The sequence below is a fragment of the Hemitrygon akajei genome, chromosome 3 (assembly GCF_048418815.1).
Source record: "Hemitrygon akajei chromosome 3, sHemAka1.3, whole genome shotgun sequence".
Taxonomy (NCBI): Eukaryota; Metazoa; Chordata; class Chondrichthyes; order Myliobatiformes; family Dasyatidae; genus Hemitrygon; species Hemitrygon akajei.
Genome location: NC_133126.1, coordinates 168,802,487 through 168,830,293, shown reverse-complemented (window position 1 = coordinate 168,830,293; position 27,807 = coordinate 168,802,487). Strand labels below are relative to the sequence as shown.

The 27,807-nt window shown below is 41.1% G+C and overlaps 1 protein-coding gene across 1 annotated transcript in view; it reads left to right on the top strand.

Annotated features, from left to right (window-relative positions):
* Positions 1–391: 391 nt before the first annotated feature.
* The window catches only part of prss56 (serine protease 56), a 39,604-nt gene continuing 12,188 nt past the window's right edge, over positions 392–27,807 (top strand). Inside the window, exons 1-12 of the mRNA XM_073041268.1 lie at positions 392–591; positions 2,441–2,599; positions 4,073–4,273; positions 5,060–5,113; positions 5,789–5,975; positions 6,357–6,465; positions 12,494–12,653; positions 15,065–15,207; positions 18,780–18,939; positions 20,152–20,340; positions 21,995–22,162; positions 26,094–26,187. Coding sequence (XP_072897369.1) covers positions 492–591; positions 2,441–2,599; positions 4,073–4,273; positions 5,060–5,113; positions 5,789–5,975; positions 6,357–6,465; positions 12,494–12,653; positions 15,065–15,207; positions 18,780–18,939; positions 20,152–20,340; positions 21,995–22,162; positions 26,094–26,187 — 1,724 coding nt within the window. The 5' untranslated portion in view covers positions 392–491. The remainder of the gene's footprint in view (positions 592–2,440; positions 2,600–4,072; positions 4,274–5,059; positions 5,114–5,788; positions 5,976–6,356; positions 6,466–12,493; positions 12,654–15,064; positions 15,208–18,779; positions 18,940–20,151; positions 20,341–21,994; positions 22,163–26,093; positions 26,188–27,807) is intronic.

The following is a 27,807-nucleotide window of genomic DNA, read 5'->3' as shown; positions in this document are numbered from 1 at the left end:
CTAGTAATTAATTGTATATGTGTGTTTCAGATCAGGCTAGCATGCTTAATGACTTGCTTGCCTTTTTTTCTGACAGAATATTCCCTTGGACAAAAGTGATGCAAACTGACAATATTTTATTCTCAAAAACAAAAGCATGAAAATGATCAATGTGAGCGCCCAGGCTCTTGATCATTAGTTTAGCTTTGATGCTGCTGTTTGGGCCGTGTTCAGAGCACAATGCAGCTATTCAGAGGCGGACAGACACCCCACAATCAGGCAGGTCCACAAACTGCAGTAATGAATTCAACTGTTTGTCTGTAATTCATGGGAAACTCCTGCTCCCTCTCAGCCTATATGTATAAAACTCTGCACTGCTCACTGTCAGCTAAACCAGTCCAAAGGAAACATCAGCAACAAAAAATCAGACCTACTTCTTAGCCTGTGTCTTGACAGTTTGTTTTAAAAAGTGATCTGAAAGAAATTCTGAACCAAACTTTATACAGAGGTTTATGAGGGGGATGTTGCTGTATTTCTTACTAGCTGTGGACATCAGCTTGGCTGTTCCACTGAGCAGAGATGTATACAGACTGTCGTCCGGTGCCTTGGAAGGTGAGACTATCCTTGATTATGTGATGCTATGCGTACACACTGACCCAAATTAACCTGTGCATTGATAGATAATTATTTATAGTTTGTGTTTATGAAGTTGCACTTGCATTATTTGTGCACGCACCTAAATGCGCATTCATTAATGCTTGCAGGGAGGACTAAAAGCAATCGTTTTCACACACCAGAAGCTGGCTGCTGCCTGTGCTCATACACAAAATGTGGAGAAATTTGGTAGATGTTAGTTACTACTTTAAATCTGGCAATGCGGCTGACATCTCAAAGCATTACCCTAACTGTACGCAGACGAGCATGCAGCAGATACAAACATCGTGCCAACGCCCTGAGAGCAGCAGCAGTGTTTAAAAATATGTGGGCTCTCCCACCCCCCACAGTAAATTAATCAGATATGTAGCCTCTGCGGCTGTTGTAAGGACCCTAATTTCAGATGGATACGCAAACGTAGAAGACCGCGTAGGAACTGAGGTGAAAAGTAAACCTCTTCATTGTTGAATAATTACCATCTGGGAACAGAAAAGGGTTTATGTACACTTCTAAAATAAAATTAAGGAAACACGGAGCTCGCTGGGAAATTTGCAGCTTGTAGGTTGAGGGAGGTGTCTGAGAAGAGAGAACGGACGTGGTATTGTTTGATTTTTGAGCAGTTTAAAAAACGTCAGGCTTTTCGGATCAGGCTAGCGTGCCTAATGATTTAGAACAGAGAATACAGTACATAGAACAATACAGGTCCTTCGGCCCACAACACTGTGCCAATCTTTTAACCTACTTTAAGATCAATCTCACCCTTCCCTCCTACATAGTCTTACATTTTTCTATCATCCCTGTGCCTATCTAAGAGTTTTTGAAATGCCCCTAATGTACCTGTCTCCACCACCACCCCTGAAAGGGAGCTCCACACACTTGCCACTCTCTGTGTGTACCTATGAAGGACCAACATTTAACATGAGGCTGCAGGTATTGTGTGGCACTATTGTCAGATATTGTCAGTTTGGGTCACTGGCAGGAGTAGACCATCTGGCCCATCAAACCTGCTCCACCATTCAATAGATCATGGCTGATCTGGCCGTGGACTCATCTTCACTTATCTGCCTTTTCCCCATAACCTTTAATTCACCTACTGTGCAAAAATTTATCCAATGTGTTGTGTTTCACACAGATTTATAGAAGAGACTGACCTTATATGCAGCTGAATAGTACCATTTGTTCATCCAGAAATAACAAATTTTTGGGGTAAAGCTATCCAAAACTGTGGTTTAATGCATTGATGTGTGACAAAAATGTAGCTACGAACCTGATGAAAGGGAAGCACAAGTTAACATTATTTGGTGCCTTTTATTGAAAACTTTTAATATAACAGAACAGTAAAGCACAGGAACAAGCACTTCGGTCCATGATCTATGTCTGAAAACCAGGATCTGTATTCTTCCTGAGAGAGTTTCTGAAGAGGGATATATTCCACTAAATCTTCAGTGAGCAGCACACACAAAATGCTGGAGGAACACAGCAAGTCAGGCTACAGAGGGGAATAAATAGTTGAATTTTCAGGCCTAGTCCTGAGGAAGGGACTTGGCCGAACACATTGACTGTTTCTTCCCCACCTGACTTGTTGAGTTCCTAAATACAGTTTAGGGATTTGTACCACAATACTGCCCTTTATAACCTCGGAGCATCCTCAAACAGTACTAAATACTTTTGAAGTTCAGTCACTATTACAACTAATTGTATCAGCATAGAGCATAATAATTACATACTGCCAGCCATAATAGTTTTAAGTAATTAATGAAATTAATCAGATCATATTGGCATAAAAAGCTAATTTTTCTTTGTGCAGAGTTGTCAAACAGAGGTACGATAATTTTGGAAGCAGCCTCGAAGAATGCACTATTAATGCTGGATGAAGTGCTGAGGAAACAGAATTTCCACTGGAAAGAATGCAGCCAATGCCCAACATGTCTGTTTAAGAACTGTGGCAACAAGACAGCTCAGTGTGGTAGGTGAAACCCCAGAAAATGTAACATGGAGATGCAAAAGACTGAAAATGCTGGAATTTGAAGCAAAACAAAAACAAGCTGCTGAGGGGGGGGGGGGGGGGTCTCAGTGGGTTGAGTAGCCTCGGTGGAGGTGAATGGATAGTCAGTGTGTTGGGTCATGAACTTGCGTCAGCAACGATGAAAGTCACATCAGCTATTCCTTTGCAGTTTGTTATTTGCTCCAGACTCCCATACCCGTAGTCTCTCATGTCTCTAGCTAATGACGTTTACTCATTGAAATGTGCTGGAAGTGATCGATGGATGGCATTGGTGACTCATTGATTGAATTGCCTCCATGGATACAGCAGCCTTTGAAGAGTAACCGGGGTGAATAAATATGGGTGGTGCCCCCATGCACCAAAAAGGTTGGCTCTGTCAATCAATTGCAAAAGGCTAGACTTCTGTCTGAGAAGGAGGAGTAGAGTGTCCGGGCAGCACCAGGCACATGTGGGAAATTTATAGTCTAATGACAGCCTCAGGAAGGTTTTACCCAACTTACTGCTTGTATTTCTCAGGCACTGCACTAACAAGATGGGTAGCAGGCTTCACCCAAATAGAAAATGTTGTCTCAGTGCCACAGATGTTTGATCAGTCACTCTCCTAATGTGAGCTATTTTTACGATCTGTGACTCCAACGACCCTGAGGCCCTTGGATTCCAGAGGACAGATCACAGTTAGGTGTATGCAAAGACGCAACACCGCATGTGTACATCAGTCTGGACTGGACTGTTGTCGAGGCTGCTTGGATGCATGCACTTGGCCTCGGCCTGTGTTTCCCACACACTATCCCACCCCAATCCTTCGCCCCCCGAACTGCACGTGCATTCCTGATCATCACTACGTTTTGAAATACCAAACTCCTACCAGCCCCTGCGATCAGACAGTACACGTTTAAAACCGATATTTCCACATTCCCTTATCATTCACATCTTTACAAAATGGATCTTGATTTGCTGTTTGACTCTGAAATCATCTCAGAGCTACCAGACTCCTGGTAACTTGAGGACAATTTCAGAGACTCCTGTCGCATATATAAATGGAATGTCAAGAGTTTATCAGTTTAGTACCTGACTGACACATCCACTGCAACCAATGGGGGTGCCAACTATAAAACTGGTATTTAAAATTATCCTTTCTGTGCATTAGTAATATTAAGCTCATTAATTTTTAACTGAAACTTTATGTTATGAATAGGCCATCTCCGATTGATAGTTCTACATTCTGGACTAGAATCATGATTAAAATTAGAAATGCATGATATTTATTGCCAATTTATTTGTCTATAATCCACTGTATTATAGATTTTTAAACAACTATCAACTGTACTTTTGCATTTTTGTAGGGAGGATCCTTCATAGTAAAATCCGAGTAGTAGCTGTTCAAATATCGTTAGTCTTTATGGCATCTCATGTCACTATTGGTTTGCTTTTTAGTTTTGGGAGCCATGCCTCCTTCTGAGCCCAGTTGTGACTCCATTTTGAAAGCTCAGTTGTTGGAACCTGAGTCCATGCGAAACTGGGAGCTGAGTAAAGCCTGCTGGTATTATCGAGCCTACTGCCACCAGGAAGGGGATCTGAAGGAGAACTGTCTAAGAAAGATGCAAGAGTACTGTCGCATGAGAATACTTCAGTGCAGTAAGTTTAAATGGATCTCTCACTAAAGTACACCAAGTGGCCACTTTATTAGGTACACCTGCTCATTAATGTAAATATCCAATCAGCCAATCATGGGGCAGTAACTCAAAGCAAAAAAAGCATGCAGACATAGTCAAGAAGTTCAGCCTCATTCAGACCAAACATCAGAAGAAATGTGACTTTGACCGTGAAATGATTGTTGGTGTCAGATGGGGTGGTTTGAGTATTTCAGAAACTGCTGACCTCCTGGGATTTTCACACACAACAGTGTCTAGAATTTACAGAGAATGGTGCAAAAAAACAAACAAAAGATCCAGTGAGTGGCAATTCTGATGCCTCGTTAATGAGAGAGGTCGGGGAGAAGGGCCAGGAAAATTCAAATAACTATGTGTTGGAACAGTGGTGTGCAGAAGAGCATCTCTGAACCACAATAGGTTCAGGTTGAACCTTGAAGTGGATGGGCTACAGCAGCAGAAGACCATGAACGTACACTCAGTGACCACTTTATAAGGTACAGGAGGTAACTAATAAAATGGCCACTGAGTGTAGTTCTATTCTAGGGACTTAAAGGTGTGGAGTGTATTGGTTTATATGTAAGGAATGACTATTATTTAGCTGATGCCTTTAAATCAACATCTACACTTCTGAATTAACTCTATAGTGTGCTTTTTGGGAGACTACAAAGTTGCCAAAATAATATAGTTTAAGTAAATACTGCTTAAATACAGGAAGCAATACTTTCAATCAGTATTAAATTTGTAATAATGCTGTTGTTGTTATTTACAGCCGGGCCAAGTAGCCTGAAAAGTCAGAACTCTCAGTTAGTCTCGGAGACAAAACGTAAGTATAAATTCAATCACCCACAGTAACAATACAGGAATGTAGTTGTATTCTTTCTAGAATCAAATACTGAGCTTTGGAAAGCATTGGTTAAATGGAATCTGCTCACTTCATAAATCACAAACTCACATGTAATCGAGAATTTGGTGAATGATTATCAGTCACATGCAAAATATAAACAATAAGCATCTGAATTAATTATAGATCAATAATAGACTTAATGTAACCTCCCTTTATAGTTAGGGTTTAAGATTTTTTGTTTACTTGCAAAGACTGTTAAGTTACAGGAACAGGAGTAAGCTATGGATTTCCTTGGGTTGGATGCGTGGCTCACATCTTGCTTCCCTCCATCTACCTGTAAACTATTCATACCAAAATGAAAAAAAAATCTTATCTCAATTCTCGTTTCGGCTGTGTTACAAATCTAAACTGCAATATGCAACACCTACCTCCAATGTAGCCAATTGTAGTTCTCCAAATCAGACTAAAATAGTGCAAAATCACCTCCTCCCAATTGCATTCCTGTTCCCTTCAGACAAACGCCAGCAGTCCATCAGCATCTTCAGTTGCTCATTCCATCTCGCTCCGATATCCTTCCAGCCATCCAATGGTTCATGGCTGCAGCTTCCAAACTTTGTCTTGCTGGATCTTCTTAGAGAAATGTTTTACTTTCAGCCATTTGTGGTCGGAGGGCACCAAGATCCAATGATACTGTCGCCATGGGGAAGATAGTTGGTGGCAACGTCGCAGCCCCTGGGAGCTGGCCTTGGTTGGTGCTGTTAGAGCTGAGTGGAAATGTCATGTGTGGTGGTGTCCTCGTGAAGGAGTCGTGGGTCATAACAGCAGCACATTGCTTCACAGGGTAAGAATCTTGTTGCTATTCATGGTATCTGTTGAAAATGTTATCAAAATGCATCAAAGGCTAAAATCAATCTTATTTATTTACAAGTTATTTATAAGACTGAGCATTGAGACCTAGTAAAACATTAAGTTTAATAAGTTTAACTGATGGAGGATCTGACTGAGCTAGGCATGGTAGAGACAGTTTTAACCATTGCCACCTAAAGTAAAAAGCTTGGTTTCTTAAGAGGATTAGGCCACCTCAGCAGCCATTCTCCTAGCCAGTCTACTCATTAATGTGCTAACCACTGCTCAGGTGATGTTACCAGACTCAGATGGAATCTCATTGGCAGTGTGAAAAACCCTGAAAAATGCTAGCCTTTCTGTTTGCTTTTTGCCTTAGGAACAAAAATGAAAATTACTGGCGAGTGGTCATTGGCAAATATGACTTAAGAAAACAAGACCCTGAAGAAAGGATTTTCCAAATTAACCAGATCATCACACACCCCAAGGTTAATATTTTAGATTGACTTGGTTTCTTTCTCCACAAAAGCCGTCTGACCCGCTGAATATTTCTACCAGTTTTTGTTTTTATTCAATATTTCTGGCATCTGTTTGCAGTTAATGACATCTAGTAATACATTATAATGGCACTGTACACTGTCTGAATTTGTCAAGCACATTCTCTTCCAGTATCATATCGAGAATCAACAACATAATCTGCAAGTCTCACAGAACTTCACACATAAAACGTGACCAGGGCCAAGGAAGAAGTTATTAGGGTGAGTTTGGTTGGGGAGTTGGTGGCTCAGTGCTTAGTCAGAGATGGATTTTAATGCCAAGCTGTAGTCATGAAAGAGCATCCTGGTCTATGCATCTTTGCTGTCCAGATGTTTCAGGGTTGATTGAAGACCAAATGAGATGGCATCTGCTATGGATCTGTTGTGCTGGCAGGCAAATTGGAATGGATCCAAGTTGCTTCTCAGGCAGGAGTTGATGTGCCTCATCATCAACTTCTCAAAACAATTCATCACTGCAGATGTAAGTGCTTCTGGATGATAGTCATCGAGGCAGGTCTTCTTGGGCGCCGGTAGAAGTGAAGCTCACTTGAAGCGGGTGTGTACCTCAGACTGCTGAAGCAAGAAGTTAAAGATCTGAGTGAATGCTCCAGCCAGTTGATCAGCACAGGTCTTTAGTGCTTGGCCAGGTACCCCTCTGGGTCAGAAGCTTTTCGTGGGTTCACCCTCCTGAAGGCTGGCCTCAGAAACTGAAATCACAGGATCATCAGGGGCTGTGGGAGTTCATGATCGTTTCTCCGCATTTTGATGGTCAAAGTGAGCATAGAAGGCATTGAGCTCAATTGTTGTTGCCTATGTCACTTGATTTAACTTTATCAGAGATGATGACATGCAAGCCCTGCCACAAACGTTGAGCAACCTTTATTGATTCAAGTTCAGTCTGGAATTGTCATTTTGCTTGTGAGATGGCTTTCTGAAGATCGTACCTGGACCTCTTGTAACTTTCTTGGTCACCAGACCTGAATGCTACTGATCTGGCTCTCAGCAGATTGCAGATCTTATGGTTGGTGAAGATTCTGAATGATTTTTTGGGGACACACTCATCTACGTCTGTTTTTATAAAGTCCATGACAACTGTGGTGTATTTATTCAGATCCACAGATGAGTCTATTTCCACAGCAAGGTTGTGTACTTAGCCCCCGGTCTACTTGCTTTACATTTATGACTGTGTGGCTAAGCTCAGCTCCAATGTCATATTCAAGTTTGCTGATGACACCACTACTATTGGCTGAATCAAAGGTGGTGACAAATCAGCATATAGGAGGAAGAATGACAATCTGGCTGAGTGGTGCCACAGCAATAATCTCTCACTCAATGTCAGCAAGACCAAGGAGCTGATTATTGAATTCAGGAGGAGGAAAGCTGAGGTACATGAGCCAGTCCTCATCAAAAGATCAGATGTGGAGAGGGTCAGTGTGGTGAACTAGATATACCTGTCTGACTGCTCCTGTGGCTCCTCCCAAGACCCTGCTGACTACCCCTGTGGCTCCTCCCACAGACCCCTGTATAAAGGCGACTGTGGCCTGCTGCTCTCCCTCATTTTCCCCAGGATGTAGTGTTGTCCTTCAGTCAATAAAAGCCGATATCTCACTTCCTAAGTCTCGGCGTGAGTTATTGATGGTGCATCAATTTTATTGACTGAAAGTTACAACATGGAAACCGCTTTACGCCCAGAACGCACAAACTGACGGCCACATTTCCCTATCTAGATAACATCACCATCTGTGGTCGCGACTGGTCGGACCATGACGCCAACCTCCAACGTTTTTTCCAGGTGGCCGATGCTTTGAACCTCACTTATAACAAGGACAAGTGTGTGTTCAGAACCACACGGCTCGCTATCCTTGGGTATGTCGTGGAGAACGGGGTCATTGGCCCTGACCCCGACCGTATGCGCCCCCTGTTAGAACTCCCTCTTCCCACTACTCTCAAGGCCCTCCGGCGGTGCCTGGGTTTTTTTTCCTATTACGCCCAATGGGTTCCCCATTACGCAGACAAGGCCCGCCCCCTGGTCAAGTCTACCACCTTTCCCCTCTCTGCCGAGGCCCGAGCGGCCTTCAGCTGCATTAAAGGGGACATTGCCAAAGCAACGATGCATGCGGTAGACGAGACCATTCCCTTCCAAGTAGAGAGTGACGCCTCTGACGTCGCGCTGGCTGCTACCCTCAATCAAGAAGGCAGGCCAGTGGCGTTTTTTTCTCGTACCCTTCAAGGCTCTGAACTTCGGCACTCCGCGGTGGAGAAAGAAGCCCAAGCCATAGTGGAAGCTATTCGGCACTGGAGGCACTATCTCGCCGGCAGAAGGTTCACCTTGCTGACCGACCAGCGCTCGGTTGCGTTCATGTTCAGCAGCCAACAGCGGGGCAAAATCAAAAATGATAAAATTTTGCGATGGAGAATAGAACTCTCCACCTATACTTACGATATCCTGTACCGGCCTGGCAGGCTCAATGAACCGTCTGATGCCCTATCCCGGGGACCGTGTGCTAGTGCCCAGCTCGACCAGCTGTATGCCCTTCATGCCCAACTTTGCCACCCGGGGGTCACCCGGTTTTATCACTTCATTAAAGCCCGGAACCTGCCGTACTCCCTGGAGGACATCAGGACGATGACCAGGGACTGCCAGATCTGCGCTGAGTGCAAACCGCACTTCTACCGTCCTGACACTGCGCAGCTTGTCAAGGCCACCCGCCCCTTTGAGCGACTGAGTATTGACTTTAAGGGCCCCCTTCCCTCCACCGACCGCAATGTCTACTTTCTCAGTATTATTGACGAGTACTCGCGATTCCCCTTTGCCGTTCCCTGCCCCGACACTACTACCACGTCGGTCATCAAAGTCCTGCGCCAGCTCTTCACTCTGTTCGGATATCCCTGCTATGTCCACAGTGATAGAGGGTCCTCCTTTATGAGTGACGAGTTGCGCCGGTTCCTGCTTGCTAGGGGCATAGCTACTAGTCGCACCACGAGTTATAATCCCCGGGGGAATGGCCAGGTGGAGAGGGAGAATGCCACAGTGTGGAAGGCCATACTTTTAGCCCTTAAGTCACAAGGGTTGCCGGTCTCCCGATGGCAGGAGGTCCTCCCTGAGGCACTCCACTCTATCCGCTCCCTGTTGTGTACGTCCACTAATGCCACCCCTCACGAACGCTTATTCTCTTTTCCCAGGAAGTCTGTCAGTGGGACCACCCTACCAGTTTGGCTGATGTCCCCGGGGCCAGTGCTGCTGCGTAAGCATGCGAGGAGTAATAAGTACTCACCACTGGTCGAGAAGGTTCACCTCCTGCATGCTAATCCCCAGTATGCCTACGTGGTCTTGCCTGATGGGCGGGAGGACACGGTCTCTGTCCGCGACCTGGCGCCCGCCGGAGCAGCAGACCACTACCCCGAGCACTCCACGGTAACTATGCACCCTGTACCCGAGGTGACTCCGCACGCCCCGTGCCCCACACAGACTCCGTATGCGTCTGTTCCAGGGCCCTCGCTCACACGCGAGGGGTCCCTGACACCTCCTGTTGGGACAGAATTAACCCACTCTCCGCCTTCGGAGCACACACCACCTCCGGCACCTGTGCCGTCATCACCTCCGGCTCCTGTGCAATTGCAGCCGGAGCTACGTAGATCGCAGCGAACGATTCGACCACCTGATCGACTTAACCTGTAAATATGCTTGGGAATTTTTTTAAACAAAGGGGGGGTGAATGTGGTGAACTAGATATACCTGTCTGACTGCTCCTGTGGCTCCTCCCAAGACCCTGCTGACTACCCCTGTGGCTCCTCCCACAGACCCCTGTATAAAGGCGACTGTGGCCTGCTGCTCTCCCTCATTTTCCCCAGGATGTAGTGTTGTCCTTCAGTCAATAAAAGCCGATATCTCACTTCCTAAGTCTCGGCGTGAGTTATTGATGGTGCATCAGTCAGCAATTTTAAATTACTCGGTGTTATCATTTCAAAGAACCTCTCCTGACCTAGCAATTACAAATAAATCATGTCAGCACCTCTGCTTAGGAGTTTGAGAAGATGTGGCATGACATCTAAAATTCTGACAAACTTATATAGTCATGTGGTGGAGAATATATTGACTAGCAGCATCACAGCCTGGTATGGAAACTCTAATGGCCTTGAATGGGAAATCCTACAAAAAGTAATGGATATGGCCAGTCCATCACAGGTAAAGATCTCCCTACCATCGACCACACCTACAAGGAGCACTGTCGCAGGAAAGCAGCATCGATCATCAGGGACTCCCACCACCTAGGCCATGCTCTCCTCTTGCTGCTGCCATCAGGAAGAAGGTTCAGGAGCCTTAGGACTCATACCACCAGGTCCAGGAACAGATATTACCCCTCAACCATCAGGCTCTTGAACTAAAGGGGAAAAGTTCACTCAACTTCACTTGCCCCATCACTGAAATGTTCCCACAACCTATGGATTCACTTTCAAGGACTCTTCATTTTGTGTTCTCAATATTTATTATTTATTTATTTATTTATTTATTATTATTATTATTATTATTATTATTATTATTATTATTATTATTATTTCTTTCTTTTTGTATTTCACAGTTGTTGTCTTTTGCAAACTAGTTGAACATCCAAGTTGGTGCGATCTCTTGTTGATTCTATAGTTATTATTCTATGGTGGATTCAGAAGTAAAATAAAGATGAGAAGAAATCTCTGCATTCACACATCTGCAGAATTCTCTTTTTAAGTGGGCACTTGAGGCCTGGCTGCTTCTTAAAGGAGATGAATAGATTTTTAGATATTAATAAAATCAAGAGATATTGGGTCAGTGAGATGCAGGAAAGTGGCACCAAGATAGAAGATCATGCATGATCTTACATAATGGTAGGTCAGGTACAATGAGCAATGTGGTCTCATCATTTTCTACTTCACATGTTCTTATAGTTCATCTTATAGGAAAACAAAACAAAGAGATGGATAAAAGGATTAAGAAAGGATTTTAGCTTTTGTTTGTATGACAGTAAATATGTACATTTATGATAACTTGGCAGTATATTTGGCAGTGACAATTTTCCTGGCAGGTAATGATGGAAATTTCCTGTTAAAAATCAATGTTTTCTTTCCTGTCCTGTGCATCTCTATATATTTATTGATACTTAACACCCTAATATGAGTTGTCATTCAAGGCAGATCAGGCAGTATACACTCAGTGGCCACTTTATTAAGTATACCTGTACATCTGCTCTTTAATTCAAATATCAAAACAGTCAACGATCTGGCAGCAACTCAATGCATAAAAGCATGTGGACATGTTCAAGAGGTTCAGTGGTTGTTCAGACCAAACATCAAATTAGAGAAAAAATGTGATCTAAGGGACTTTGACCATGGAATGACTATTGGTGCCAAATGGGGTGGTTTAAGTATCTCAGAAACTGCTGATCTTCAGGGATTTTCACACACAACGGTCTCTAGGGGCTACAGAGAATGGTGTGAGTAACAAAAATGATCCAGTGAGTGGCAGTTCTGTCAGTGTTAATGAGAGAGGTCAGAGGAGAATGGCCAGACTGGTTCAAGCTGACAGGAAGGTGACAGTAACTCAGACAGTGGTGTACAGAAGAGTATCTCTGAATGCACAACACATCATACCTTGAAGTGGATGGGTTACAGTGGCAGAAGATCCCAAGTAAATACTTAGTGGCCACTTTATTATGTAAAGGAGGCACCTAATAAAATGGTCAGTGAGTTATGTTTCCACAGTATTAGTCACGCATTGCCATTATGTGGTGTTCAGTGGCTATTATATAACATCATTTAACGCAAACTAGAAAAATGTTACACCTTTATTTTTCTACGTATAGCCAAATACATTAGGCTTCATTCAGAAGACAAACAAGCAGGTCATATTCTGTCTTGGTGAGAAATATTTGAATTCAATTTGAGTAGCAGCAGAAGTATGTATGGATCTTAAAATATCTGAAAGTTAAATATTTGTTTATTCCAGTTTAATGAAAGAACATTCAATAATGACATTGCGCTCCTGGAACTGACAGCTCCTATAGCCATTTCAGAGCATTTGAACTTTGTGTGTCTGCCAGAAAATATTGAAGAGCTTCCTGCTGGAACAATGTGTTACATTGCAGGTTGGGGTTCAATGTATGAAGGTGAGGAAGTTAAATACGATCAAATGACAGTTATATTGCTTTTAAATTAATTGCAAATGTGTTACCGCAAAAATGAGAACCTGGGCTATCCAAGAAAAATGTTGATGAATTCCGTTTTGGAAATTAACCTCTTCTACACAAAATATTGTTCAGCCCAATAATGACCTGTCTATTAATGCAGTCCTGTTAACTTCAAATTATGTGGAACATGATAAAACCACCTCCCTTTCCTTCTGAAATTTTGTACAATTAACGTATCCTCTATCTTTGTGACATGAGCCTGATCCACACTTGCTGAAATTTTCATTTATGCCTTTGTTACCTCTTGCCTACATTGACAATTTTAGTACTATTCTGTCCTGTTTCTCACCTCTCAGCCCTAATAAACTATTGCAAAGACCCCTGTCCCACAATGGCTCCCTATAAAGATTCTTACCTAAGTTTCCAAAACCTTCTCTTTGTCTTGCTCCATCTAATTTCTCTGACTTCCTTCAGTCATAGAATCCTACAATACTACAGTACAGAAACAGGTCCTTCAGCCCATCTAGTCCATGCCAAAATATTATTATTTTTATATTATTATTATTATATTATTCTGCCTAGTTCCATCAACTTGCACCCCCATACCCATACCCATATTGGTACACATCCATGTGCCAACCTCTTAAATATTGAAATTGAACCTGCATCCACTACTTCTGCTGGAAGCTCATTCCACACCCTCACCATCCTCTGAGTGAAAAAGTTTCCCCTAAAAATTTCACCTTTCACCTTTAATCCATGACCTTTAGTTCTTGTCTCACTCAATATATCTGCACAACGTGAATTTTGGCCTGTCACTTCTGCCTCCTTTTAATCATTCTGCCTCTGTATTATCTAGCCAGGAAATTACCTTTGAAGTTACTTCCATAAGTTGATTTATTTCTCTCTGTTTCCCTTCCTGATTTAAGATGCTCCTTAAAACCTACTTCCAAGATCAAATGTGTTCACCTACTAACTTCTTACAAGTTACAGTTTGAAGTTTAGATTGGAAATTCTTTTGGATAGATAATTCAGTATTAAACACTCCACGTCTTTACTGAGATATGTGAAATATTCTCTTCTGAGCAGTTCTTAAGTTCACTTAAACTAGACAAAATTCTGAGAAATGTAATCACAGTTCTGGTTGTTCTGAGTAGCAAGGGCATCCTGAATCACAATTACATTATCTATTGATTAAAGAATTTTGGAATTCCAGCATTTTGGAATGAAATTAAATTATTTAAAAACAGAGATAAAATCTTTTTGATTGCAGACAGATTTAGGTATTTTCACAAGCTTACAGCAGAAAGTCATCAGCGAATTCAAGCACAATTATTGTAAGAGAATAGATTATAGCTGCAAAGTAAAATTAGCTACCTGTTGAGATCATATAGTGAAAGCTCTGGATATCACTATCCAGTGGTTAAAAAGAGGCTGCGGCAAATGATGTAGTGTTTTGACCTGAAACATCAAGAACGTCTTTCCTCCTACTGACCCACAAAGTTCTCCCAGCAGACTGCTGCAGCAGCAAAATTTCATAAATGATCTAATTTGGCAATTAAGTCACAAATAAAAGTAGATTAAAATAGAGAAGAAAAATTAAATGTAAAAGAAGTAGTAAGACACAAATAGCAGTAAATAAAAGAAAGTGATTTTAAAAAAAATCAAACATGGAAAATGAGGCAGAAAATGGTCTTTTTTCAAAGTATCTGGTTCATTGGTTCTGATTAAGTAAACAGCTAGTGAATAATAGACATAAATTACATAGTAAATTGCAAACTGTTGTATTTCATAGTTTTACTGAGATTGGACGTATGGTAATTAATTTCAAATTGGGATATGGAGATAAGTCAGATAAATTAGCTAACTCAGGTTAATTAATTTAACATCTGTGGTGGTTAAGATAAATACTATTAATATTCTACAATTGTTTGGAATTTTTTCGGATTTTTCAGCAGCCGGTCATCTGCTACCAGCGATGCTCACTTTGGTTTCTTTGCACAGCACTTCCCGGTTAATCTTCATCTGTTGCTGCTCTACCCACTTCCATTTCTTGCTGTTTAAGTGCAGAAAGGAATTATTTGTTATGTCATGGTGCTGGGGGAGGAGTACTCAAACAGACACAGTGAATCTGTCCCATCTGACATACTTTCTGTGCTTCCAGTTTGATGTGTCAAGTCCAGCATTCAATTCCCATTCTCCCCTTCATTCTTATTGGCAACATTTTTTGTTTTAATTGGAATTCTTACACACAAAAATATCAATTTTGGTATCACCAGCTCTCCAGAAACTAAATGAAAAATGCCATGAATTGCAGGAAGAATATTGTATCTGTAATAATGTAAATTGTAAGATGTCGACTGGTAATTCTCTTTTATTCATCTAAATAGATGGTCCATCTGCAGATGTACTAATAGAGGCAAAAGTACCTTTGCTGGCACAGAGCACGTGTAAAACTGCACTGGGAAAGGATCTAATTACCACTCAAATGTTCTGTGCTGGTTACCTAACTGGCAATGTTGACTCCTGCCAGGTAAGATCTCAGAAAAGCTACAAACAAAGCAATCAGCTATAATTGTATTTGTAGCTGTCTCAGAATCTGAACCTTAAAGAGTCTGCAGAATAAGGCCCTTTTGCCCCTCTAGTCTGTGTTGGCCCAGTTTTTTTGTCTAGTCTGATCTGCCTGCACCCGGACCATAGGCCTCCATGCCAACTCATCTTAGCTATCTAAACCTCTCTTAAATGTTACAGCTGAACCCTCATCTACCAGTTCCTCTGGCAGCTCATTCTACAGTTGCACCACCCTCTTAGTGAAGTAAATCCACCCCCCCCCCCCACCACCACCAATTCTCCTTAAATAGTTTACCTTTCACCCTAAACTATGACCTCTAGTTCTGGTCTCAAGAGATTTGTCCTCCTGACACTGGGAAGTTCATGTAGTACCAGTAGGATAAGATTTGTGATTTTCTGATAATCCATGAGGAGAAGAATTCCCACTTGACTCCAGGTTTAATGGTTTCTTTCTCCTTGAAGCAGAATGTACAAGGTTAATAAAATAAGGTTGATATTATGAAATAATGCCTTTGGCTTTGATCACTGGGAAAACACATCAGTAAGTCAAGGGTTCTGCATGATTAATGAATGAATGGAAAATAATATTACAAATCAGCACACATTCGGGCAAAACCCATGAAAGATTCTTCCTTCTTTTAACTAGTTTGGCCCCCAACTTTGTTATCTGATCCAGATAAAATACATACTCCAGTGGGTATACTTACCAATTTTTCCTGATATATTTTCCAGTAAATGAGGCTTCCCTTGCACATAATATGGCGAACCCTGCCTTTGTACACAATCCTGTATATGTTTTATCTGGATGAAATATCAACGGTGGAGTCCAAGTCATTTAAAGCAAATACAGATCTCTTAACAGCTTTTGATAGAATGTGTGGTTATTTGTAATATTTCTCAAATTTCAGAAATGCCTATTCAAATGTTCATTTTTCTGGTTGAGTTAAAAAAGATATTTGACATACTGAATCTGGGCAGTCTATCTAATACCAATAGAACAAAATAAAGAGATCAGATATTTTCTGGGGTTGGTCAGCTGCAAGCTACCACTCAACAGTTAAGGCTTGACTGCCAGTTAACGTGGCAGTTCGGTGTAACTCACAGGATATTTTGTTATTTTGCATCGCCTGGGAAGAGACAATTAAAACTGTTGAAAGCAGAATTTTAGTTTCCTTTCTCTGTGTTGCTGTCTAATTTCCACAAGGGGTATTCTAAATCATGGTTCATCAAGGCATTTAGTTTACTACCTACCAAAGTCATGGAGGAACATATAACAGATGTGAAATAAACAGTAAGCCAAGATACAGTGATGATGATTTTTATGTTTGATCCTTGGGCTGGCAACAAATTTCCTAAATATTGGGCATGTAATTGCATATTTCAGGATATGGTATCCAATATAAGTAGCAGTTGCAGTATTTGGCATGAGTTTTAATGGTGTGGGAACACTTTGTTAGAAGTTCAGTCTAGTCCACCCTATTGTCTCAGACTGGGTGTCAGTAGCATTTAATAAGTACTGTAGATTTTGACATGTGGTGGTACTCAGAAGGTTAGACAATAGTTGTGGAGACAGAAAAAACAGTTAATATTTAAGGCTGGTGGCTTTCCATCAGAACTGGGGAAAGTTAGAAATAAAACAAGTTAAAGTTTACAGATGAACTGGGGAGGGGTGGAGAGTACAAGAGGGAAGCTCTATGAGAGGGAGAAGACTGAGTGAGAGTGGATAACACAAGTTTCAAGAGTCAAGACTGTTTATTGTTTCTCTCTGTACATGAGTGTAAAGGAGAAAAAAGTGATTGTTATTCCAGATCAGATGCAACATAGAAAAACACAACAAGCAAAAAGACAGAAGAATATAAATATAAAAGCAACCCTATAAAACACAATATACAAGTAACTGTTAAGTGTGGCCATATATACATAAGATAAGCTTATATATGTAGACTGTATGGCAATACAGTGATCTTAGGTGCGGAGTGTCTGAATTTAAAGTGACTCTGACAGGAAATGAAAAAGTGGTGCTGGATGAATGTAGTGAGTAAATGCTACTGAATATCAAGTCATACCTGGGGAAAGTGTGACAGGGAGATGGCCAAAATCCAAAATATTAGAAGAGAAAGAAGAATTTTGAATATATGAACTACAGCACTGATTGTTGAGTTCAATGTGCCAAGTCATAAGGGAGTTGCTTTATGGGGACAGAGTAGGAAGGCAGAGAGGTCAAAGTGGAATGAACTGACAACTGAACGATACCCATGTGGACCAAACTACATTGCTGTCACCCCAGTGGAGAGGAGAGAACTTTGTCAACACTGGATTAAATACATAAAATGGACCAGGCAATCAGTGTTAACTTTTCAATTCTAATTACCCTTTCCTCTCTCTCCTTTTCTGGTATTTCAAATATCATTCCTCTCCTGTTTACACTTTCTCCCAGTCTTACATTACTACCTTCTAACAGCCAGCAGCCCAGCAGCCCTGTCATTTGCATCATTCATTCTCTTCTGGTCTCCATCCTATCACACTCATTCCCTTTTGTTTCGTCCATCCCTCATCCTTTTCCCAATTCTCATGAAAGGACATCAACCCACAATGTTAACTCTCTTTCTCTCTCATCAGATGCTTCTTGACCTGTTCAGAGCTTGCAGGACTTTTGCAAGGGTGTTTTATCTAACCATCTTATGCAGTGTTTAGTGATTAGTGTGTTCATGGTTATGTAAAGTGGACACTCCACACATTTAACAATGCTATGGTAGGGGAAATGTGACAAGTATGGTATGTAAGTATGTGACTTGAAGGATAACGATGTTGTCTTAGGTCTGATTTAAGGTAATGAGTGTGGATATAATTCTGTTACGAAAGCCACTGGGTGATTTCCATATCCAACTGCCCACTGTGGACTTTAACAAACAAAACTTGGGTTCATAAGCAGCGGATCACAAAATTTGCCCCAGTTTCAATTTTTGCTATTATATCTACTGTTTCTGCTTGAATGGCACATCATATTTAGCTCAAAATATTTCCAACTTTTTGAAAAAGGAGTCGATGTAAACAGGACACAAACATAAATACACTTTAGATGGATTTTCGCAGATGAATATTATTGTTGCAGTGAGAAATTGTAATGCTTATGTTTGTTCCAGTCACCCCGATGGTTTGGTAGCCAGATGAGTAGAAAGGTCCCATAGCTGATTCTAGTTCTTTGCTGAGTTAGCCAACCACAGCCAGTTAGTGGTTGCACTGTTTCGGCTGACTTCAACAAATCTGGCTGTAAGAAGTTTGGACTCCTTGTTACTGCCCCATAGCTTGAACATCAGCATGGGGATTAGCCAAGGCATGGTCCTCCTTCCTGCAATACATCAGGTAGACAAGTAGCTTGTACACTCTTACTATCAGGGCTGTACTGTGCATGATACGGTAACAATGGATTCTGGAGAACAATACAGTACCTTCAAAAAAGAAGACAAAAATTGGTAGAAGTAAATATGTAAAGTGTCAGTATTGAATGATATATGTTATCTTCTTATTTTATAGGGAGACTCTGGAGGACCATTGACTTGCATGGATCCTGCATCAAAAAAGTATTATCTGTATGGAATTACTTCATGGGGGGATGGCTGCGGCCAACGTGGCAAACCAGGGGTTTATACCAGGGTACCAAGTTTGATAAACTGGATTAACAGCGAAATGAAAAGTAAATACTTTATAGTGTTGTAATCTGTATAGAGACTCTCACTCTCTTCCAAGATATGAATAAAATGTTTCCAGTGAATGTGTTGGTAGAGAGTCTTGGTTAACTGATCTACATAATGTCTATGGGCTGTCAGAATTGTTTCTGTGAATGAGACAGATTCAGACTACTGTCCTTCAGGTCTTATTTTCAATTGGATTCACCCATCCGAGAACATGGGCTGGAATTCCTTCTATAAGTACTATTAAAATGAGGAGAGGCCAAGCCTGGACCCTATGGAATTGTAATGGCAGGGGAGAGAGGTGGTGGTGGAGGGCAGGGGAACTATGTGGATGCAAACTTTGGTTTTCTTGCGTCAGAATATGTAGACATGTTGTCCAATGTTGAAAAGGGTGAGAAAGACAATCATTGTGCCCAGAAGGTTATTGTATGTTTATAAGAATTACATTTTCAGTTTGTGTTTATGTTACATATATGACAATCCAGAGAAGATGACAGTGTTTAGTAATCCCAGGTAGTGAACTGTAAGAAAGAATGCAACAGGGTCCTGGTTGGTTCAACAACCTTATTGAAGCTCAGTGGAATCTCTGATTCTAACCAGTTGTATGGCTTTTCCATTTTGTTATGTGTTCAACCTAGGCAGCATTGAATGATGAAGCAGACAGCCCTGTAGGCTTTGATTTACTGGCCATGTAAGTCTTCTATACATTTCTATGTTTTTCAGGAAAATTGTAGTGCATGAGTACAATATCAGAGCTGGAGGCAATGAAGCTCTCTTGCCTGTTAACAGAAAATCAAGCTTAAGCAATCCACAGAACTCATAAACAGAAAACCTTGAACCTTATACCAGCTGGGAGCATCAGAGGCCAATCGTTGAATCTAACTTTGCACGTGTCACAGTGCACTTCACAGCAATTTATAATTCTTGTACATTTCTGCATACATATACTGTAAACTATAAAAATATTTAAAAATGAACTTTGCCCTAGTGATTTTACTATGAAAATGTAAACTCAATTAAATTTTTCTAATTTTGGCTTTATAATCTTAGAAATGAGTAACTAAAAATTAATTCTATGCTGATTCATAATACTGATTAATATCAAATAAAAATTCCTGAGGAACTAATCATTGATATTTGGAGGATGTGACAGATTCAGAGCGATACACCTGGTCCTCTTTCAGTAACCTATGTCTTAAATGGTGTCTTTGCAGAATCCCCCGGTAGTCGCGAGCCAACTTGCTTTGACTTTCACAAGCTCTCACTGATGCAAGACGTGCAGCGAAAGACCGAGATTGCTCAACTCTGTGCATACTACAGCAGGTTATGTCCACCATTGCTGGAAGCAGCAGCCTACAGTCAATGCATTGAGGAGAGGTGCAAAACGAGAATGAAGAAATGTGGTAAGTTTTCCTTTCTGAATTGTAATTTTCACAATGGGATTCATTTGCAATGAGGAGAGCTGAGAAAATGAAAGTAGGCAGATTTTCAATTATGTGGATCTGTGGCGTTTGTTGCTCAGGGGGTAAGTGATTGGAGCTGGGGACTTGATCAGTCCTTACAAAGAGCATTAACCCAAGATAAAGGATTCTAGAACCAGTCAGAGGATACAGGCTAAGATATTTAAAGCTGTGATGAAGAGGAATTTCTTCACAGAAGATGGAGAACTGTGGAGGGCTGTGGTGCCAGGTTGCTAAATATGTTTAAGAGATAGAATTAGAGCACAGAATACTACAGCACAGTAAGGCCCTTCAGCCCATGTTTCTATGCTGACCTTTCCATCTAACCCTTCCCTCCTACACAGCTCTCCAGTTTTCCATCACCCATGTGGCTATCTAAGACGTTTTTAAATGTCCGTAATGTAACTACAGACACATATGGACCAAGGGGTGTGTGGAGAGAGTGAGGATAGGGTATTGAAATAAAGGAACAGCCATGATTGTATTGAATGAGTGAACAGGCTTAAAGGACCAAATGGCCTGTTCTTGCTCCCATTTTTCTGTTTCTATAACCCTGAATATTGTCGGATGTTTTAGGGTCATCGTTTAGCTTCTCAGGATGGTCAATTAACCATCCTCCCTTGATGGAACCTGCACGATTTTATTATCCAGTTGTAGTCCAATGGATTCCACTCAACCAGATAACTGTAAAAGGCATTGCAGATAAATATATGTCCTTAAAATAACACAAAGGGCAAGATAAAGGAAAACGTAGTTCTGTCACATATTCCTATAATAGTCTTTTATAAAATTCACTCTATCAAAGACTATTGTTTCTTTAAAAAATCTTATCTATATTTGGCTTAAACTCCGCATCTCCAGTATCAGGAAGATGCTTTGCATTGCCATATCCAACTTAATCACATGGAAGGCCTAAAATTTCCCCTGTAGGGTCATAGGACCATAGTGAGAAGGAGAAAAAATGACTTCCATTCCCTCACTCTGGAAATACATTCCTGCCTGTGAAAAGAAAGCATCTCAACATTTCCTGGGTATTCTTGTACAACAAACTGTTACAACACACCTTCGAAAAGAGAGCACTCCAAAGCTGCAATATCTAGTTGAGAGAATATCGTATACGCTGGGTCAGGTCATTTTATAATCTAAATATTAATTAGATATAAGATGTATAGATTATGAATTTATACCCTGATAAATTGTAACAAAAGCCTAGAATCTTACTGTCACTTGAATCAAGTGAGGGTCTAATAGATGACCATGGCCCTATGCAGATTAGAAGGCATCCCAATTATCTCTGGTTGTATTATGATATATTTGCCAATTAATACAATCACAAATCACTGCTAGACTTACAGTCCTTTGTTAAAGAGCATCAGTTAGCTTTGTCAGCATGATAATTGGTAACATATCTTCTGTTAGAGCATTGAACTATTAGTATTAGATTATACAGAGTATTTCTAGAAATATTGCTTCCACTTGGTCAATAGTCGTAGCTTCCAACCAGCAGTGACCACATCTGTGTAAGTATTTTACATCACTGAACACTAGCGGAGGGAAAAGTTTAAAGTTTTGCTCACTCATTTTGTTTTAATTGCAGAAATCAGGACATTTTTACAGAATCTGCTGGACTTGCTTCAGCCAGTTGAAGAATTCATCCGCAGTAAAGTTGACTTCTCATTTTTCACACAGACAATCCCAAAATTCTTTGAGGAAATTTACACAAACGTGTTTCCTTCGAAAGAGTTTCTGTCAATGTACGAGAAAGGTATAGTATCAAGTGATAGTATTAAGTGGGGTTTTTAAAGTTAGCTTTAACTTTGCAAACTAATTTTACATTCAAGCCAAACACTGTGTAGTAACAACATTCCATGATGGAATAATTACTGGCAATTGTTAAATACACTCAATCAGAACAGTAATACAGTACTAAATTGTATTCTGTGTATATTTCTAAATCTTCTCCTTACTATCACTCCTCTTGCCTAAACATTTCTTGTGTCCTCCATAAACCTAACTGCACCCATAAGTGCTTAATATTGATGGAAACATAGGACAGGTCCCTCTCGGCATGTGTCTCTACAATAGGGATAGGCAGAGATCAAAACTACCCCTGCAAACTTTTTTTAAAAACAAGTCAGTCATGGACCAGATTTAATTGATTTTTTGGTTTGTAGGGATGGTTTTGGGGGAAGTATGGAGAGTTAGGGGACAGGTTAGCAAGGACAGGGATGAGGGGAGTTATAGGTCAGTGGCAATAAATGAAGAGTCAGGGACAGGGGCCGGAGCCCAGGTCAGAGAGCTCTGTGGTAGATGGTCAGTGATCACTATGGACAAGTGTTGGTTTGACAGGCACTGAGGATAAAGACCTTTGGATGCCAGATCCTGTGGGCAAGAGCTGGTGACCTATCCCAGTTGGCGAGTCCCCCCCACTGCCCCCAGGTTGACAAAACAAAACCCAGGATCAAAGTTCTGTGCAGGCAGGAGGCATGAGGGCCGGTAACATACACAGGTCAGCACGTCCCAGAGTCAGAGGTCTGTGTGAGTCTGGAGTTCAAATTCCTGTGATTGCAAATTCTGGAGTTGAAACTGAAGGCTGAAGCCCATTGGCCCAATAGTCCAAAAGTCAAGGCTCAGTGGTCGAAGCCCCTGAATTAGAATGTGTGGAAGTTGGTGCCTGATGTCTATGAGTCTGAATCCAAGCCAGGGAAGACCCCCAATAAGCTGGTGAGTCCTCATCAACATAGTGGGGATCCTCTAGTTTGAAGCCCATAGTTCATAGTCCAGTCGCTGGCAAGCCCTGGGGTTGATAATGAAATTTGAAGCCTGAAGGTCAAAGACCAAAGTTGGCGAGTCCAGAAGTTGAAAGCCTTTAGCAAAGCCTCTGGATTGGCACGTCTGGAAATCTAAGACCTGATATTTGCAAGTCTGTGAGTCTGGGCTAGAGGAAGGATGTAGCCTGTCCTGAGCTGGAGGCTTGCCTGTGTATGTGAGTGGTAGGTGGGAGGGAGGAAAGGGGCTTGTTTTGCTGTTGCTGTTGTGTTGTTTGTTAACACAAACAATGCATTTCACTGTATATTTTGATATACACATGATAAATAAATGAATCTGAATTTGAATCTGGATGTGAATCTGTCTTGTCTCTCTCTCTTTCTACCAGAGAGATAAAATAAAAGACAATAGTGAAGATACATTAGTTAGATTTATTCCAAAACTTTCTGTCTCCTTTTATAATGAGAGGGAGGGTCACCATTAAAGATTATCTGCATTGGATTGCATTCTTCTGTTAAAAGAATCTATTCTCAAATAGTTAAATTTAAATTCCTGCACTTGTCCCTGAAGTTGTTGGATATACTGGAAGCACAAGAATGAGTAACAATATATCAGAGAGTGAGCGTGGATTTGAGGAAGTTCGTTATTCGGCTGATCAGTATTCAAGTGCAGTGCTTTTGGTTTGCAGTTCAAAAAATGGTGCAAGTGATTGGCTTGGTCACTTTCCTTGTGATTGCAAGACTCTGGAATTAGTAACATAGAATACTGCAAGTCTGGTTCACTGGGGAGACTGACGGTGGGAGAGCTCCATGGCCTCCATTGTTGTGCGGACTAAGTTCTTGCGCTGTGGGGTCACTTGATGCAGCACCCAGGGAAGGAGACATCCAAGCCAGTGAGGGAGAGAGCTGGAATACGAGCTAGGCTGGGGGTGGCCCCGGTGTTTGCTCGGTAGAAGACAAGCTGGATTGTGTTCATCTGCAACTGCATCAGGGCATGATGGGAACTGCTGCACCATCAGTCTTCAGGCCATGACACTCAGGGACATGGGCTATATAGATATAGATAGATTTGGTTTTATAACTATGGTTTTCTGCTATTGTAACTATATGTGCTCTATGTGTTGTGTGTGACTGTCTGGACTGTGTTTTACACCTTGGACCCAGAGGAATGCTGTTTCATTTGGCGTTCATGTGCATGATTGAATGACAAACTTGAATTTGAACTTCAACTTTGAACGTGAAGTAGAATGTTCCAATAGCTTTATCTTCACCCTGTCACTTTGGAAGTACTTCAGAGGAAGTGATAATAGCTGTATAATGTTGACATTTACATTAGTGGGAAGTCCTCATGTGAGGCTGAAACTGAATCAAAATGGCAGGATCCCTACTGAATGTGATGGCTGGACTTGGTAGGACTTCTTCTTAGCCGACGGCCTGAATGTCTGAGTGGAAGACATACTGGAGTCTATGACTGTGGATCTTTGTGAAAAGTTCCCATCAAATGTGAGAGGCCTGCAGTCAGGAAGAAGCCTACCATGATGATGCCCTGAGGTGATGAACAATTAGAACTGTGAAGAGAAGATGGCTGGAATTTATTATTTTATAATAACTTTGAAACAACAGTTGTCAGTCACTATGACATTTGTGAAAATCACAAAATGATTGAGACTGTAGAATACACATGCAGTATATTTGGATAGAGGGGAATACAGCATTCACAGTAAATGCTGGTGTCTCATAGAGATTGATTATATTCTTGGCACTGCATACTATTACAATTAGAACTCATGAATTGGTGATGAGAACTCAAACTCAACAGAAGAAAAAATATATACTTTGAGCTAAATAAGAAGACTTAGCTGCTGGCTGACAGTGTAGGTGAGCACAGTGGCAGCATGATCCACCAGCAACTTCACTGTGCATTGCAGCAGCCAAATTCTGCACAAGAACAGGAAAAGCACAGCAGGGTGCATCACTGTCTGGTATGGGGGGGGGGGGGGGGGGGCTACCGCACAGGACCGAAAGAAGCTGCAGAGGGTTGTAAATTTACTCAGCTCCATCTTGGGTACTAGCCCACAAAGTACCCAGGACATCTTCAAGGAGTGGTGCCTCAGAAAGGCAACACCCATATTAAGGACCTCCAGCACCCAGGGCATGTCCTTTTCCCACTGTTCCATCAGGTAGGAGGTACAGAAGCCTGAAGGCACACACTTAGCAATTCAGGAACAGCTTCTTCCCCTCTGCCATCTGATTCCTAAATGGACATTGAACCCTTGAACACTACCTCACTTTTTTAATATATATTCTGTTTTTGCACAATTTTTAGTCTAAATATACATATACTGTAATTGATTTACTTATTATTTTTCCTCCTCCTACACTATGTATTGCATTGAACTGCTGTTGCTAAGTTAACAAATTTCATGACACATGCCAGTGATAATAAACTTGATTCTGATTCTGATGGCCTTGGGAGTGAGTAGCAAGGACCAGCATAATTCTTGGAGAAGAGCAAGACTATGGAGATGCACAAGGCCTAATAGAATAACTTGTGCATATGGTCTGGGAAATAGAAAGCTCCTAATAGTCTTTCTTCCCAGCAGACATTGCTATTGAGTTTCCCCAGCATCTTCCTTGAATTAGTCATAAGGTTGACAGTATATTTCCCTTTCTCACCTTTTGGAGCAGTTTCAAAAGGATTCTGGTTTTCTGAGTGATTTGGAAGGCAGTAGACCTTAGATCATCCTTCTTGTGGTAGTTATCAGAACTTTATAGGATATAAATATAGGATAAATATATATCCTATTTATATAGGATATAGGATCTATGTGCAAATCCCATTTGTTGAGTTATGGCAATTGTTTAAAGGAAAATGAAAGCTCCCCGTTTGATTTATTCATTAATTTGTTCATCTTTTACTATTAAAAGAACAGGTACAAACAACTGCTCTAAAAGAAGGAAGACACGAACAGTCTCTGAATTCAGTTTTAGGTTTAAAAGCTCCACAGAATATCAACAACAGGTGAGCACATTGTTCGGCCAATCACATTTCTCCCAGCTTTGATTTATCCTTCTCAAATATTCTCCAAAGTTGCTGACTGATGTTGAGATATAGAGGGATCCGTAGATACTGTCTGCTTCCCAGTGTTTTTTCTAAACAGACCCACCTCGTGTGTGTATGCCAGCCAATTAATCGTGTTGTTGAATAGGAGAGCCCAAAGCTGAATATCATGGCAATCAGGTGATATGGAGATAGAAAGGGAAAAAGGTATTGAGATAGAAAATCAACTTTGATCTTTTAAATGCCACAACAAGACAAATAGGTTCTCTAGCCTCATTTACTCAATTATTTTCCATCTTCATCTATTGTCTCTACGTATTACCTGCCCAGTAAAGGGTTTGAGGCAGCAATGGAAGTAAACCACTTCTCCCCTTCCTTGTGTGAATCCTGTCAATTACAACTTGTACTCAGTGAAGATCAGCTCGCAAGACATTATTTGACCCAGGACCCTGTGGTTTGCTTTTCCGAGTTAATTGAGCTACCGATCCATACACTTTAAACTACTGGTGGAAAACAATAATTAATCATTGAGATTGGGAAGCAAGTTGAAGAGCAAACATCAGTAGATTGTATTAGCTGGCTCTGACAGTAAGGCTAAGTGTGATAAGCCTTTGGATAGATACAGCCAAGAAATTCAGTCCAAGAAGCTCTTCACTCCCAAATAAGACAATGAATTACAACCATTTGTCTTCCATCAGCTCTGCAGCCTCCTCTGCTAATATATCTATGTTGCTGAGTTGATAAAAAGAAGTCATTGCAAAAACATCTCTACGTTATGTATGATGGAGCAATTGCACCATTTCCATTATGTTATACAGTATTTCAAAGTAATTTGTAATGATAAAATCTCTGAGACTGAGACAGGTCATTTTGTACCAGCAAGCACATAAATCTTGTGTCTCATTCTTTGAAAAGCATGGTTAGGTTTAGGTTCGGAGCTAGTAATTCTGCTTCAATTAGAGGTTCACATGGTAATCACTTTTTGCATGATACTCGCATCCAGTGTTGGTAGTATAAAGCTCCAATGTTTTACATTATGCTGAACTGGACATTGGAGAATATGCTGATTCCGTCCCAGGACTATACATGAAGATTCAGGGGATAGTATCTGGAGGCTAAGGTCTTATTCTTGGTACCTTGATTATGCTTTAAATTGTACCTTTCTGAGCATAAAAACTATTAGTTGTCTTGAAAGAAATGTACAGTTGGCCCTCCGTAGCCACAGGTTCCGCATCCGCAGATTCAACCAACTGTGGATCAGGATCGGAAAAAAGACTTGTTAGTTCTCTCTCCAGCACTCGTTGTTTGAGCATGTACAGACTATTTTTTCTTGTCATTATTCCCTAAACAATACAGTATAACAACTATTTACATAGCATTTACATTGTATTAGGTATTATAAGTAATCTAAAGATGATTTAAAGTATACGGGAGGATGTGCATAGGTTATATGCAAATACAACGCCATTTTATATGAGAGACTTGAGCACTTGCAGAATTTGGTATCCGCGGGGGTCCCGGAACCAAACCCCCCTGGATACGGAGGGCCGACAGTAAAAGTTTTGCCTCAACACAACAGAC